At 40.0% G+C, this 14,136-nt stretch overlaps 2 protein-coding genes across 2 annotated transcripts; both read left to right on the top strand.

Annotated features, from left to right (window-relative positions):
• Window positions 1–1,821: 1,821 nt before the first annotated feature.
• LOC117995910 (pancreas transcription factor 1 subunit alpha-like) lies at window positions 1,822–13,508 on the top strand. Its single transcript, XM_069508573.1, has 4 exons — window positions 1,822–2,121; window positions 3,183–3,405; window positions 3,796–3,889; window positions 13,195–13,508. The coding sequence occupies exons 1-4, from the start codon at window positions 1,949–1,951 to the stop codon at window positions 13,341–13,343; spliced, it is 639 nt and encodes a 212-aa protein (XP_069364674.1). The 5' UTR covers window positions 1,822–1,948; the 3' UTR covers window positions 13,344–13,508.
• On the top strand, window positions 9,714–11,077 carry LOC138404481 (enolase-like). Its single transcript, XM_069508572.1, has one exon. The coding sequence runs from the start codon at window positions 9,732–9,734 to the stop codon at window positions 11,034–11,036; it is 1,305 nt and encodes a 434-aa protein (XP_069364673.1). The 5' UTR covers window positions 9,714–9,731; the 3' UTR covers window positions 11,037–11,077.
• Window positions 13,509–14,136: the final 628 nt, after the last annotated feature.

Genomic DNA, 14,136 nt, shown 5'->3' with positions numbered 1-14,136 from the left:
TGAGGCGGGGGGACGCCCCGCTCATCCGCACGTCACCCGCGCTCGCCCATAACGGGCTAGCGCGTGGGCTGTGCGGGGACGTCCCCATTCCGATTGCCATCTCGACATGTCGCTTACCTACTAAGCATATGTACTTTACCTGCTGCTTTAGACTTTTTAGTTTGGATTGGTTCTTCGTATCACGGTGGTAGATTCCCGAATATTTCAGCTTAACGTTTTATTATAAAACTAGTTGATAGCTGATACCCGCGCCATTGTCCGTTTTTTTAAAAAATCCGTGGGAACTCTTTGATTTTCCGGGTTAAAAAGAAGCCTGTTTCACTCTCCAAGTCTTTAACTACAAACCCAACTTACAAACAAAAAACAGGTAAAACCAACAAAGACTCGCATTTATAATATGGGTAGTGTTCATAATATGGGTGGTGTTTAAAGAGCGGTCAATGAGACGAAAGTATTAGATAGAAAAAGATAAAGAAAATAAAAACTATTTTAGCATTTAAACTACCGTGAGTGATTTCCATTCTAAATACTATCTGTCCCGGCTTTATTCACGTGTGTAGTCGACGTTAGCCCGACTAGTTTCGAACCCATACGGGGTCCTTTTTCAAGCGAGTCCGTTCGCGCACGCGCCGCGGTTTTGACTGCGGGACGCACGTGCCGCTGCCCGTAGCGCCCGTATCAGTCGTGGGACGGGACACCATTAGCTCCGCGTGCCTGGATTTCGGTGACGGTTCCAGTGATGAAGAACAGCAGGAACTGTCGGGAGACGATCGGCAGCTGTCCCCCCCACCCCAGCCACCCTCACAACGGGCGCTACGGGCAGCGGCACGTGCGTCCCGCAGTCAAAACCGCGGCGCGTGCGCGAACGGACTCCCTTGAAAAAGGACCCCGTATGGGTTCGAAACTAGTCGGGCTATCGTCGACTACACACGTGAGTACAGCCGGGACAGATATTATTTAAAATAAAAACTGTTCGTAGAAAATAAATACTTAGAGCACGAGTAGCATCTACACTTTTTCTCAAAAAAAAACAATGTTAGGAAGTATATTAGAAGAGTAGGTACCTACGTAGATAGGTAGAAATAAACGTAAAAACATCCTAATCACAAAACTAAAAGGCTAAAATTGCAATTTTCCAATTAAATCTGAGATTTCAAAAAGTGGGACTAAGGTACCTATTGTATTAAATCACTTACCTATTATAACTACTTAAATCTGATTTACTATCTATCACAAAACAGTTCAAAATATAAGTATTATGTGTACAATAAGAGCTAGAGCTCACCACGGTGCGGTGAATTGCGGTGCGTTTAAAAATCCGCAAGTTTGAATTTTTATCTATCAAAATCCGGTGCGGAATTAATTCCGCAGTGCGCGCACTTCTATGTAGCTATAGTTCACAGATTTTGCAAGGAAAAAACGTACGGAAATTTTCTGTGGTGCCCGATATTTTTTGTGTAACTACGTAGGTACCTAACTTAAATTTCTTTATGCTGAAACAATTGTCATAATCAGTTTTTTAACCTCAGTAGCTAAAGGGTAAAACCATATAACCAGATTTCGTAAACAAATGACGTTCACGAAAAGCTTTACAAAACATGTTAGCCATTTACAAAAGAACTCCAACGCTTTTCATATTCAGCACTGTGTTGTAGCACTAGATCGATGGAAGCCATAAACTGGCGTAGAGGTGGAGACCTCTTTACAGTGGGCACCGTGAGTGGGCGGCGTGAAGTGTAGGCGGGTCTTATTGTCCGCACCTCGGCCCTTTTCAGTACTCTGAGCTTCAATACGTTACAGAGTGTCCCTCCATCAACACAGTGGTGGAGCGAGCAATAATTACTGACACTATAACTCATAGAGATGGTGTAAAAAAGTAAAGTAACATTTATAAAACACTGTCAGCCTACAGTTGTTGTAAATTGTCAATTTAGTGTGATTCTTTAACATGGATACCAATGACAGTCACTGTACTTCGCTGGAGACCAACAGTTCTGTAGCGCTCAATTTCGGCGGGTCACCTGGAAGTTCTGATAACATGTTCTTGTATGATGACTCGTCGATGTCCGACGGCAGCTTGTACGCTAGCGACCAGGAAAACCTTTCTACGCCAAGGAAAAGGTAAAGTTTTCCTTTAAATTACAGAATTCTTTTCCTAGCTTTTAGTCATCTTCCAAAAAAAGGTACCTATGTTTGCTCTGCGAAATACAGTAATAATCATTTTTGTAAGTTTTAGCTATTTTATTTCTGTGGTTTTTGTTATTTTATTTTTTGTTGTTTCTGTTACTGTATTTTTTGTAAACATTTTTCACATGATATATTTTCTGTTATTTATTTGCAATTTACTCATGTATATTCATACTCATGTATATTATAAATAAATAAGAGAAAATTAATATAATTGAGGTATCTAGAAAAAATCTTATGTAATCTGACCATTGCGATTTGTCTGTTTTTGTGGGATTATTTTTTTCGCGGAAACATTTGCAATGTCCGTCTTCAGAGGTAGTTTAGCCATGAAAATATGGGGAACATACAAACCATTAGTTACATAGACAGACAAATTACGTTTTGCTTTACTATGGCGAAAATATCACCGTGAAATCTTTGATGGGTGGTTTCCCCATTTAATGGTTAGGAAAAATGCTAAAATACCTACTACCTAATCTAAAATAATTACTTCTTTTTTGTTGTTTGTTGTGTATTTATTAGGTAGATAGCTAAATAACCATTTAAAAATCCTATAAAAATTTTCTACCTATCTACTACCTATTATCATAAAATTATAAACGCAGGACAGACCTCGAGGTCTCGTTAAAAGATTTTTTTCAAAATTAATACATATGGGACAAAATAAATATGGGAACCATTGGGAACCAAGATTCAGCGATTCGAGAGTTGAATTTTCAAATAACCTGAAAAGTTTTGCATTCGGTGTATCTATCGGGCTAAACCTCTTAAAAGACTGCCGAAAACAGGAGTGTAGTGTTTTCAAGGTTCATATACGTAGGTATTTTTGTGGTTTTTTTCCATCATAACTTCTAAATGCCTGAACAGATTGGATGTAGGTATAGCAATATTCTGTAGCTACATTAAAAAGCGTTATTTATTGTACGGAACCGTTCGTGTGCGAGTCCGACTTGCACTTGACCGGTTTTTTTTAATTATGAGTTGTTTATAAGATCGGAATATCGGCGACACCACAAGCGACGTCTGCGCTGCCCTCAACAGCAGATACAGCAGCGGCAAGCGGCCAACCTGCGCGAGCGCCGCCGCATGCAGTCTATCAACGACGCCTTCGAAGGCCTCCGTGCTCACATCCCGACCCTGCCCTACGAGAAACGGCTCTCTAAAGTGGACACGCTGAAACTTGCCATCGGATATATAGGCTTCCTTGGAGAACTGGTAAGATACTGTTGGTAGAATCAATACCAATCACCAACAGACGGCCTTAGCCTTTTGGCATTTTTGATTTTGCCTCATCGAATATTTGAGTTTGAATGTAACCTTTATGGCCTTTTTTAACAAAATTATCATGTCCGGTATGAGTGGTACACAAATCGGCTGATGGTTATTTAGATACAAAATTTATTTATACATACCTACGGGTGAAAACTACTGCTTGAATATATCTATTCATTATATAGTTAAAGACTTAAGTGAGATAAGTTTCTTTTTATCCCTGAAAATCAAAGTTTCCACGGGATTTTACAATACTCTAATGTACGCAGACGAAGTCGTGGATATCAGCTAGTATTAGAATGAATAAAATTATAATTACTTATTCAACCATAGGTACGCGTGGATAGAAACGCGCCAGACACTATGTTATCCGGAGTCACGAACAGCCAGAAATTAAGCCATGAACAAAAGAAAATCATTGTACGAGGTAGGTGCTAGTCTTAAATTACAAGTTACATTCATCTCTCATCATTTGTTAGATTAATAATGAGAAGTTGGCAAACAGAACGGTATACTTACACTTCTGATTAAAATATTATAGGATATAATATATAATAATATTACGGAGAGTGCGCCCAGGAGCTTTTCAATCTTGTCCCGCTTCATTTATTAAATAAATAAAAATATTTTTATTATATTACACATTTACAAGTACCTACTTTTGAATCGTCAATTCATCTACCACTGGTTCAGTAAGCCTTTCTTACCGAGAAGAACCAGCAAGAAACTCGGCGCCTATTTATTTACCACCCTACCGCAAGACGTCGACCGATTTTCCATCCATAGGTCGTCGATATTGATTCTACGAGTATATTATGCAAAAAACGGTTTGCGTCATCATTCCTCATACTTAAGTAGATCACACTATAGTAGATTATATTATTCTAGTATCTACTTATTCGATATTTCAAACCCACCTTCGTGTTCGAGTTCGTTGCGTACTCGCTTTCATCCGGGATTTCGCATAGCAATAGAGATTACGCACTCATCCGATCCGAATCCGTGAAGATGCGGATATAAAAATCTCGGACCGAATTCGGGTATTGATTACGCACTCTGAATCCGAAGTAATACGTAAGCGTCCGTATAAACAGTACTACGGCTACTTCGGTCTCTTCAAAAGTGGAAACTCGGATGACGGAGAGAAATCGGATGACGGAAGTCGGATGTAGTCCGTAACCGCCTTTAGGTGCGAAATCACTGCCATCCTCCGTAGCCCGGCTCCGTAGTCGCGTAGCGCGTAGCTACTTTCCATAATTATGTAGTCAACATCATAGCTTTTGTGTCTAAAGCTAAACTACGGGCAGGAAGAAGTCGAGATAGCAATCGAGGTATGAGGCCGGGTGATGCCTCGCACACCCGTGCTATCCCGCACCGGGATAGCACGGGGGCTGTGAGGGTGTGCGGGACATCCCCACCCCGCTTGCCATATCGAGCTGTCGCATACTATGTACACATAACACTTCCTGTGTTGTATTTACATTTTACATTGTTTCTCATGAGTTTAGCATACCGTATCAAATAATTGTTATAACAACTCAGCAACGATATAGATTGCGAGAAAGTATTACGCGTCCAATGTTTAGGTCATAATAATATGTACTTACGTAGAATCTCTGAACTACAATGTAGTTCTATGGGATTTTATTTTATTTATATTAATTAGGTTCACTTACGGCCGGCTACTAACACTAATACATTAAAAATTATTTTAGACATAAGTATTACTTACTAAATGTAGTCGCAATTTATAAGGGATAAATATTTACATAAGAATAATTTAGAGATATAAATTGTACCTATATTTTTGTAATCCTAGAAGTTTTTAAAAATTTAAGTTGTCGAGCATATGAGAAAATGAAATTTTCGTAGCATGGCGATTTTTAAATGGTGTAAAAAGAGTACATTCCCAGGACGAGCCCAATAGGCATCGCGTAAGACGCGCAACAACGCGCGGCAACGCGCAACTCAAACTACTGAACGGATTTGGCATGCAGATAGCTATTATGACGTAGGCATCCGCTAAGAAAGAATTTTTGAAAATTCAACCCCTACGGTGGTGAAATAGGGGTTTGAAATTTGTGTAGTTCACGCAGACGAAGTCTTGAATGCCTGACCGACTGGCTGACTGACTGATCTATCACACACAGCTCAAACTACTAGAAGGATCGGGCTGAAAAATGGCATGCAGATAGCTATGTATTATGATGATATACGTACCTACACATCCGCTAAGAAAGTATTTTGAAAATTCAACCTCTAAAGAGGGGTGTCGGAGGTCGGGGGTTCGATCCCGGGCACGCACCTCTAACTTTTCGGAGTGCATTTTAAGTAATTAAATATCACTTGCATCAATGGTGAAGGAAACATCGTGAGGAAATCTGCATGCCTGAGAGTTCTCCATAGTGTTATCAAAGGTGTGTGAAGTCTGCCAATCCACATTTGGCCAGCGTGGTAGACTATGCCCAAAACCCTTCTCACTCTGAGAGGAGACCCGTGCTCTGTCGTGAGCCGGCGATGGGTTGATCATGATGAAGGGGGTGAAATGTGGGTTTGAAATTTGTGTAGTCCACGCGGATGAAGTCGCGGGCATAAGCTAGTTAAACAGGTTAAACTAATAAAATATCTAACTTAAATAATGATATTGTTTGCAGCAACTATTGGGTCAGCTAGTGCCAGGCTGCGACCCTCGTTCGCATATCGATTTGTTTGTGCACCTTGCGGTGATCGATGTAATTTGCTCGATTATGATGTCTGATGTACCTATACGTTGATACAATCTCCACTATTGTAGGTTCCTATTTTTTTACTTTTACTTTTTTGTACGAAACGTTTTTCTAAGATTTTTGTTCTTTCTGCATCCGTGTTTCCTGCAACGCAAAATCTAAATACATGCTGAATATTTCCAAGGCAACAGTGAATAGGCATCTTTTAATGGAGATAACAGGTACATACCATCATTAGTGAATAGGCATCTTCTGTTATATATTAGCCTATCCCGTATCCGTCCCCGGGACGCACGCTTCTCTGTATCAGATTTGGGCCGTGGAAAGCTAGCAGAGAGACGCTTTCGCATTATAATATTAATATGGATGTACCCAGTATGTATGATGTACCTATCTACTAGTATTATTATATGATAATGAATAATCCTTATCGTATTATCGGCGGTCCATCCAGGTGTCATCCCCACAGCTTTCCCACGAGCCATCGCGTGACGATTGCATCCCATAGGGCCATAGGGAACACCGTGCGGAAACAATTGTCATTAATTGAACCATTCTCTCCCACCATTTAATGATGCGTCACTGATAACAGGTATGTTTTAGGATTACCTACATCATACATGTGAGAAATGTTGGCATTAGGCCTCTTAAAAACACTGTACTTACTTAAAGGACAGCTGTTATGATCTGTGGTAAAGTTTGTTCTCCTGTTCATAGCTTTTGAATTTGCAAGGTAGGAATTTTATTGGTAATACTAGCTTATAGGAGTTATATCTGCGACGAAGTTATAAATCTAAACCCACTTTTAGGTCGCATTACATTAATATCGATGTATTGTAAATCAAGATTTTAAAGGATGCAATGACTCCAGACTATCTCTGTTGTATTTGGTCAAAATCGGTTCAGCAGTTGAGTTATGTACCTATTATTATCATCTTGCGCAATTTACTTGCATAAAAATTATCTCTCTTAGGTAATCATGTAAAATGTTTGACTGCAATCAGCTCACGTGGAGGTTGTTACCTTATGAAGCCCGAATCCGATGGCCTATGAAATTCAGTGTGTAAAGGAACGGGGTCTCTTCGGAGAATTTTGTTTGGCTTCATTGTTAGCTTGTACCTATTCCATTGCGATGGTCAGCGTAGTAAATGCATTGGGTGCCCGAATTCGGACAAAGTTATACCTACCTACCTACCTACGCTCAAACCACTGGACTGATTGGGCTGAAATTTGGCATGCAGATAGCTATTATGACGTAGAAATCCGCTAAGAAAGGATTTTAGAAAATTCAAACCCTACGTGAATTTGAAATTTGTGTAGTCCGCGCGGAGTGTAGATATAATTAGTGACGATGCAATCTAAAGATGGAACCTAACCTGGAAGAAGCATAGGGCAGTTTAATATCATAATCTGATTCTGATTCTACGCAGCATCATTCCAGAACACTACCATAGTTCACGAACGCTATATTGACGCTACATATAGACGATATATATAGACGCTCGGCGTCTCTGTAAAATATTACAACAACTAAAAAATTAGTTAAGTGCGTTGACAGAAATATAAACAAGGGTGTCAGCTGTATTGCATTTGCGAATCACACCATAGCAAATTGAGAGTCCGCTCTGTAAACAGGGAGGCGGAGTGTATTAGAAAACCATTAAGCTTCACTCCCTCTCTTAGTTAATACGGGAATTGTAATAAGTACACTATTATTATGAACACTTAGTTTAAGCGGCTGCGTGACAATGGAAACTTTAAATTTAACCTACTTATTAAGTACGGATGAGTAATAAATTATAAGTGGAAAATAATTTACTTAAATCGGTAAAAAGCTTCAGTCAAACTTAGATGAACGATTTTCCTATCTTGGTGAGAACAATCAGTTCTCCCTCCGCTCCAGCACCGACAATAAGCTTATGACTCAACACAGCTGCACGGTATACTATGGTAACTCTTTCACCATTAACAGTGTCAAACTCCCAGCTGAAATACGTCAGGCGAAATCCTTAAACACCTTCAAAAATCGTTTGAAGAACTATTATTTATCTATGTAAACAGAATTATGTAGTATATTATAGATATATGTATATAGGTATATTTATTTATATATATTTGTGTATTATTAGAATGTACTGTGTATGTAGTCTAATTTATAATAATATAATATACCTAGGGCCATTTTCGGCTGCCGCACCAACCCGTGCTTTCGTGATTCCTTTTGTCAAAGGTTGCCTGGAAGAGATCGCTTTAGGCCGCCTTTGCATGCTACAGCTATTAGATTAAGATCCTGTATTGTGTTTTTTCAATGTTTACTTTGTGTTGTGTGCAATAAAGTGTAAATAAATAAAATAAATAAATAAATGAATTCCTGCCGGGATAGATAGCAATTCCCTCGCGACAATATGCTTCAACGAACTTGTATGTGAAATGTGAATGGTACGGTACCTACGCGTTCTACTAAACCCGAGTCCTTAGTTTTGTTAAAAGTACAGTTTTCAAGCGACAGGTTGAAATAGCAATCGGGGAGGGAACGCCCCGCACATCCGCACAGCCCCCGCGCTAACCAAGTGCGGGCGAGCGCGGGTGAAGTGCGGGTGTGCGGGGCGTCCCCCCGCCTCATACCCTGATTTCTATCTCGACCTGTCGCGTACTACAGGTACCTTTAGTAGTCACTAAATTATTATGTCATGTTCTTTCCATGTGTATACCTACTGTATAATATTTCCTCAAAGTTCATACTAGGTAATCAATTAAATTGGCTATTTTTTTAAGCATAATGATCTAAAGCACTGCCTGCATTAACTGCATCTATTAAATATTATGAACAATGAATAGGTATGATACCATACAAAGGCCATAAAAGACCGCAGTCCTGACAGGGGGTTGTGCAGTAATCTTTTTTTCAATTAATGAAAACACCTTATCGAAATGTACCTAATGTAGGATTTACATAAAGATTATCGTGCACGTGCGAAGTGCGCAACCCCTGTGCGACCACTTCAACACTTTGTTTGCTATTATGTTATCGTTGCACGTAAAACAATTCGCGTTGAAACTAGCTATATAAAAATATAGTGCATTTTATATTGCATTAAAAATGCAGTTATTTAAAAAGTATGTTTTTTTTATAAAACTTTTTTAGTCATTTTTATTTTTTAAATATTTGATGTTCTTTTCTTAAATGATATTGTAAATGATCTTATATAGTCCATCCGAAATGAGAACTCACTCGCCATTTTTATTATCTCAATATTTTAACACTACTTAAATACAATAGAAAAGTATATAATATATTTAGAAAACTGTCATGTCAATAGTACGGTTCATCTTAAAAACAAGGGCTAAAATCGCACTTTTGATATGTCAGTTGACACATAATATTAAAATGGCGAGTGAGATCTCATTTTGTACGCATTATAGTATCAGTTCACTCACACTCAAGTTCTTATCTATTTATTTTTAGCATCGTTTGACATATTAAATCGACTAATTTCCTTTTAAAAGTTTTGAGTGTATTTAGTTTATTTAACAAAGCATAAAATGCCTATAAAAATCTTATTGGCTAGACAAATATTAGATACAACCGGCATACCAACAGTCGAGGTGGATATGGTAACTGAACTTGGTCTATTTCGAGTCGGAGTCCCGTCAACGGATGTAAAGAAGATCGCAGAAGCAGTTCAGCTGCGTGACAACAAGCCTTCGGAATTCGCTGGCAAAGGTGTAAACAACGCCGTCAAAAATATAAACACCATCATTGGTCCGGAACTGATCAAGCAAAATCTCGAAGTGACTATGCAAAAAGAGATCGACCAATTCATGATAGCTCTGGACGGTACTGAAAATAAATCAAGATTGGGCGCAAACGCTATTATGTGCGTCTCTTTGGTAGTAGCTAAAGCAGGAGCAGCCAAAAAAGGGATGCCTCTCTATAGACATATTTCCGACTTAGCTGGTGTGGCCAGCATTATACTACCAGTACCTCATATTACAGTTATAGTGGGCGGTGTCCTTAGCAGTAATGGGTTACCGTTTCAAGAATATATGATTATGCCCACAGGAGCCTCTAATTTTGCAAACGCAATGCGTATAGGGAGTGAAATTTATCACTACGTCAAAAACAGTGTCTCAGCGAAATATGGTGCCCAAACTTCTTTTGTCAGCCACACAGGTGGAATGTCGATACCACTGGAAAGTCACAGAGATGCCCTTATGCTACTAACGGATGCAATAAAACAATGTGGGTATATTGGCAAGGCTGAAATCTCTATTAATGCGTCCGCTACAGACCTATTTAAAGATGGAGGCTATGATTTAGAATTTAAAAATCCTAATTCGAATCCTCAGAACTACATGTCCTCTGACAAGCTCGCGGAAATATATTTGGACAATATGAAAGAGTATCCAGTATGTTCAATAGAAGATGCTTTTGATTTTGACGACTGGGCGGCTTGGTCCACCTTGACAGCGCGCACAACAAATCAAATACTCGGTAACGATTTAACCCAGACTAACGTGCGCAGAGTTGGATTAGCCGTGGAAAAGAAAGCAGGAAACGCCATCGCGTTAAGACTAAATCAATCTGGTACCCTCACTGAATTGATAGAGTCGTATAAATTGTTGCAATCGAATGGATTTGGCGTATGTGTATGTGATAGATGGGGCGATACAGATGATTTGTTTATAGCAGACCTGGTGGTAGGCCTGTCAGCTGGACAGGTGAAGTGCGGTGGTCCAGTTCGAGGGGAGCGGGTCGGCAAGTACAATCAAATAATGAGGATCGAGGAAGAACTAGGTGCCTTGGCGAAGTATGCTGGAAAAAACTATCGTGGATATATTAAGTAAACCTAAAATATCCCTATGTTGAACCTATGTGTATGTGAATTATTTAATACTTCTAAATAAAATATCCGAACAATAATCACAGGTGTTTAAACGTAGCACTAAAAGATCTGTACCAAAGTGAACTATTCTGTACCTACATATTAATGACAAGTGGTCAAATTACCGGAAGTAATATGTCCCACTGAAATGTAATTATTACCTATTGTATATTCTGTTACAACCGGGGAAATAATAGAGTATAATTATCTATTTATCGATTTTTGAGTGCGGTAAAGGAGAAACCGATTTTTAAAGTTATCTTGAGCTTCTGAGTTTTGATAATACTTGTCTTATCACTGTAGATGTATAGTAGGTACGCGACAGGTCGAGATGGCAATCGGGGAGGGAGCGCCCCGCACATCCGCACAGCCCCCGCGCTAACCCGGTGCGAGCGAGCGCGGGTGACGTGCGGCTTTCCGGGGCGTCCCCCCTCTTCATGTCCCGATTGCCATCTCGACTTTTATTTAACTAGCTTATGCTTGCGACTTTGTTCGCGTGGACTACACAAATTTCTTACCCCTATTTCACCCTCTAATGGGTTGAATTTTCAAAAATCCTTAGCGGATCCCTACGTCGTAATAGCTATCTGTATGCCAAATTTCAGCCCGATCCGTCCAGTAGTTTGAGCGCTGCGTTGATAGATCAGTCAATCAGTCAGTCACCTTTTCCTTTTATATATTCTTATAAAGGTGCATCTGCGAGAAAATACTCTTATTTTAAACGTATTAATGAGTTAATAAACTTTCTATTCAGGCACCGTGTCCCCATAAACTGTTATAAAAATGGATATTATCACAAAATAATCGAGTGGCACAGGTCAGCCCTATCGTTCGGTGTAAACTAAGGCCAAGGGTTGTAACAGTGCACACGTGCGCGTCCCTCGTACTATGCCACCCCAATTTTACCACATTCGCGAAGTTTAGTTAGCCCCCGGGGATTGTACTATCTTCTGAATAATTGCGGATAAATAATATACTCAAGTTTACGCTCGCTTTAAGCAAGGGTGCAATGAGTGAATTTAATTAATAACGTTCTATGTGTAGATTTTAACATGATTTTAACCCTATTAGCCACTGACTCGTAAGTGATTGTAAGTAAGTCTTCATAGATATAGATTTATAGATATTTCATCAAGCTGTGATAGCCTAATGGTTAGGACGTCCGCCTTCTAATCGGAGGTCGGGGGTTCGATCCCGGGCACGCACTTTAATTTTTCGGAGTTATGTGCGTTTTAAGTAATTAATTATCACTTGCTTTAACGGTGAAGGAAAACATCGTGAGGAAACTTGCATGCCTGAGAGTTCTCCATAATGTTCTCAAAGGTTTGTGAAGTCACATGGCCAGCGTGGTAGACTATGGCCAAAACCCTCCTCACTCTGAGAGGAGTCCCGTGCCGTAGTGGGCCGGCGATGGGTTGATCATGATGAAGTCTTCATCAATGATAACGTAAACCACAAAAAAAATTGGAGAACCAGAAAAAATTACTGCATTCGTACCTCGCGACAGGCCGAAATGGCAATCGGGGAGGGAACGCCCCGCACAGCCCCGTCGCTAACCCGGTGCGGATGAGCGTGGGTGACGTGCGGCCCCCGGCTCATAGCCCGATTGCCATCTCGACCTGTCGCGGACTATACCTAACTCAGTAGGAAATGATAATAATACCTATCCTTTTATTTTCACTCGTACATGCTCGTACCAGAGGTAGGTAAATGCTTGGAGTCCCGCGGATTGGATTTCGGATATAATATGAATATAAAAATAACTAGTTTATTCCCGCGACTTCAAGCCCCTGTTTTACCCCCTTAGGTGTTGAGTTTCAAAAATCCTTTCATAGCGGATGCCTACGTCATAATAGCTATCTGCATGCCAAATTTCAGCCCGATCCGTCCAGTAGTTTGAGCTGTGCGTTGATAGATCAGTCACTCAGTCACCTTTTCCTTTTATATATTTAGAAGAAAGAAGATACCTAAGTACTTATTGTTTTTAAAATACGTCTTCGCATATTGATTTTTTGATTGAGTGATAGGTGTCGTTTATACCCTCCCAGTCGTTTACACGCGCCCAGGTCTGAGAATTGTGTAATATTTATAAGTAAATTTAAAGTTTGATTTTATTCCAGGGAGCAACTTTCAAGCTCATTCATTATCTTGGTCACGGCGAGGAGAGCGGCCTGCTGGAGGGAAGATGCATGCCAAAATATGGGTCCCAGAGGACCCACGGTTGTCTACGGGCTCCACGACCATGATCGAGAAGGAAGAGCTGAGATAAAATGTATTTTGGAACGCTTTTATTGTTTATGTAATTGATATCCTTTTATAATGCATGCGCTGCCGTCGCGCGTTTTGTTTGTTTCAGCCTTTATTAGGACCGTGGCTAGTTATTTTGTTTATCCACAGTTCCAAATACCAACCAGTATTGTTATTATTTCTATAGATATACCTATGACTTGTTAATAATGTGACCCGGTCTTTATTTAGTTATGTAAGCATAAAGGTATGATTCCGAACCACGCTGCACGCAGCAGCGCTGCCGCAACAGTGCTGTCACCAGCTGTCACAGTCCTGTCGCGGCACTACTGATCCCCATACAATCTCTATAAGCTTATATGACATTACATTCCGAGTTAGGCAGCAATGTAGCGGAACATTGCTGCCGCGACATTGAGTGCCGTGACAGGACTGTGACTGCTGGTGACAGCACTGTTGCGGCAGCGCTGTTGCGTGCAGCGTGGTTCGGAATCATACCTTAAAAGTTATAGTGAGGTTATATAGTCCGTAAAAAATGACTCCTCACGTGCCATTGTTTATGTCAACTGTCATGTCAAAAATACGGATCGCCTTTAAAATAAGTACTAAAATTGTACTTTTGACAAGAAATTTGATAGAAAAAGTTTAAATGGCGTGTGAGGAGTTAAATTTTACGCGATATACCCTATAGGTACTCTGACTTTTAATTTTAATTGTAATTTTCTACGGATTATACCTAGGTAATACTTCATCATGGCCCGGGCGGTTCTTCATACGCTTTTAGGCTTACTCTGAAAATGCATTTATTATTAGTC

Source organism: Maniola hyperantus, chromosome Z (genome assembly GCF_902806685.2).
Source record: "Maniola hyperantus chromosome Z, iAphHyp1.2, whole genome shotgun sequence".
Taxonomy (NCBI): domain Eukaryota; kingdom Metazoa; phylum Arthropoda; class Insecta; order Lepidoptera; family Nymphalidae; genus Maniola; species Maniola hyperantus.
Note: the sequence above shows the minus strand (reverse complement) of the source record. Positions and strands in the feature narration are given on the sequence as shown.

Coding starts and splice junctions, on each gene's coding strand:
- LOC138404481 (XM_069508572.1), top strand. CDS start 9,732: ATGCCTATAAAAATCTTATTGGCTAGACAAATATTAGATACAACCGGC.
- LOC117995910 (XM_069508573.1), top strand. CDS start 1,949: ATGGATACCAATGACAGTCACTGTACTTCGCTGGAGACCAACAGTTCT. Junction 3,406..3,795: donor TAGGCTTCCTTGGAGAACTG/GTAAGATACTGT, acceptor ATTCAACCATAG/GTACGCGTGGATAGAAACGC. Junction 3,890..13,194: donor AAAGAAAATCATTGTACGAG/GTAGGTGCTAGT, acceptor ATTTTATTCCAG/GGAGCAACTTTCAAGCTCAT.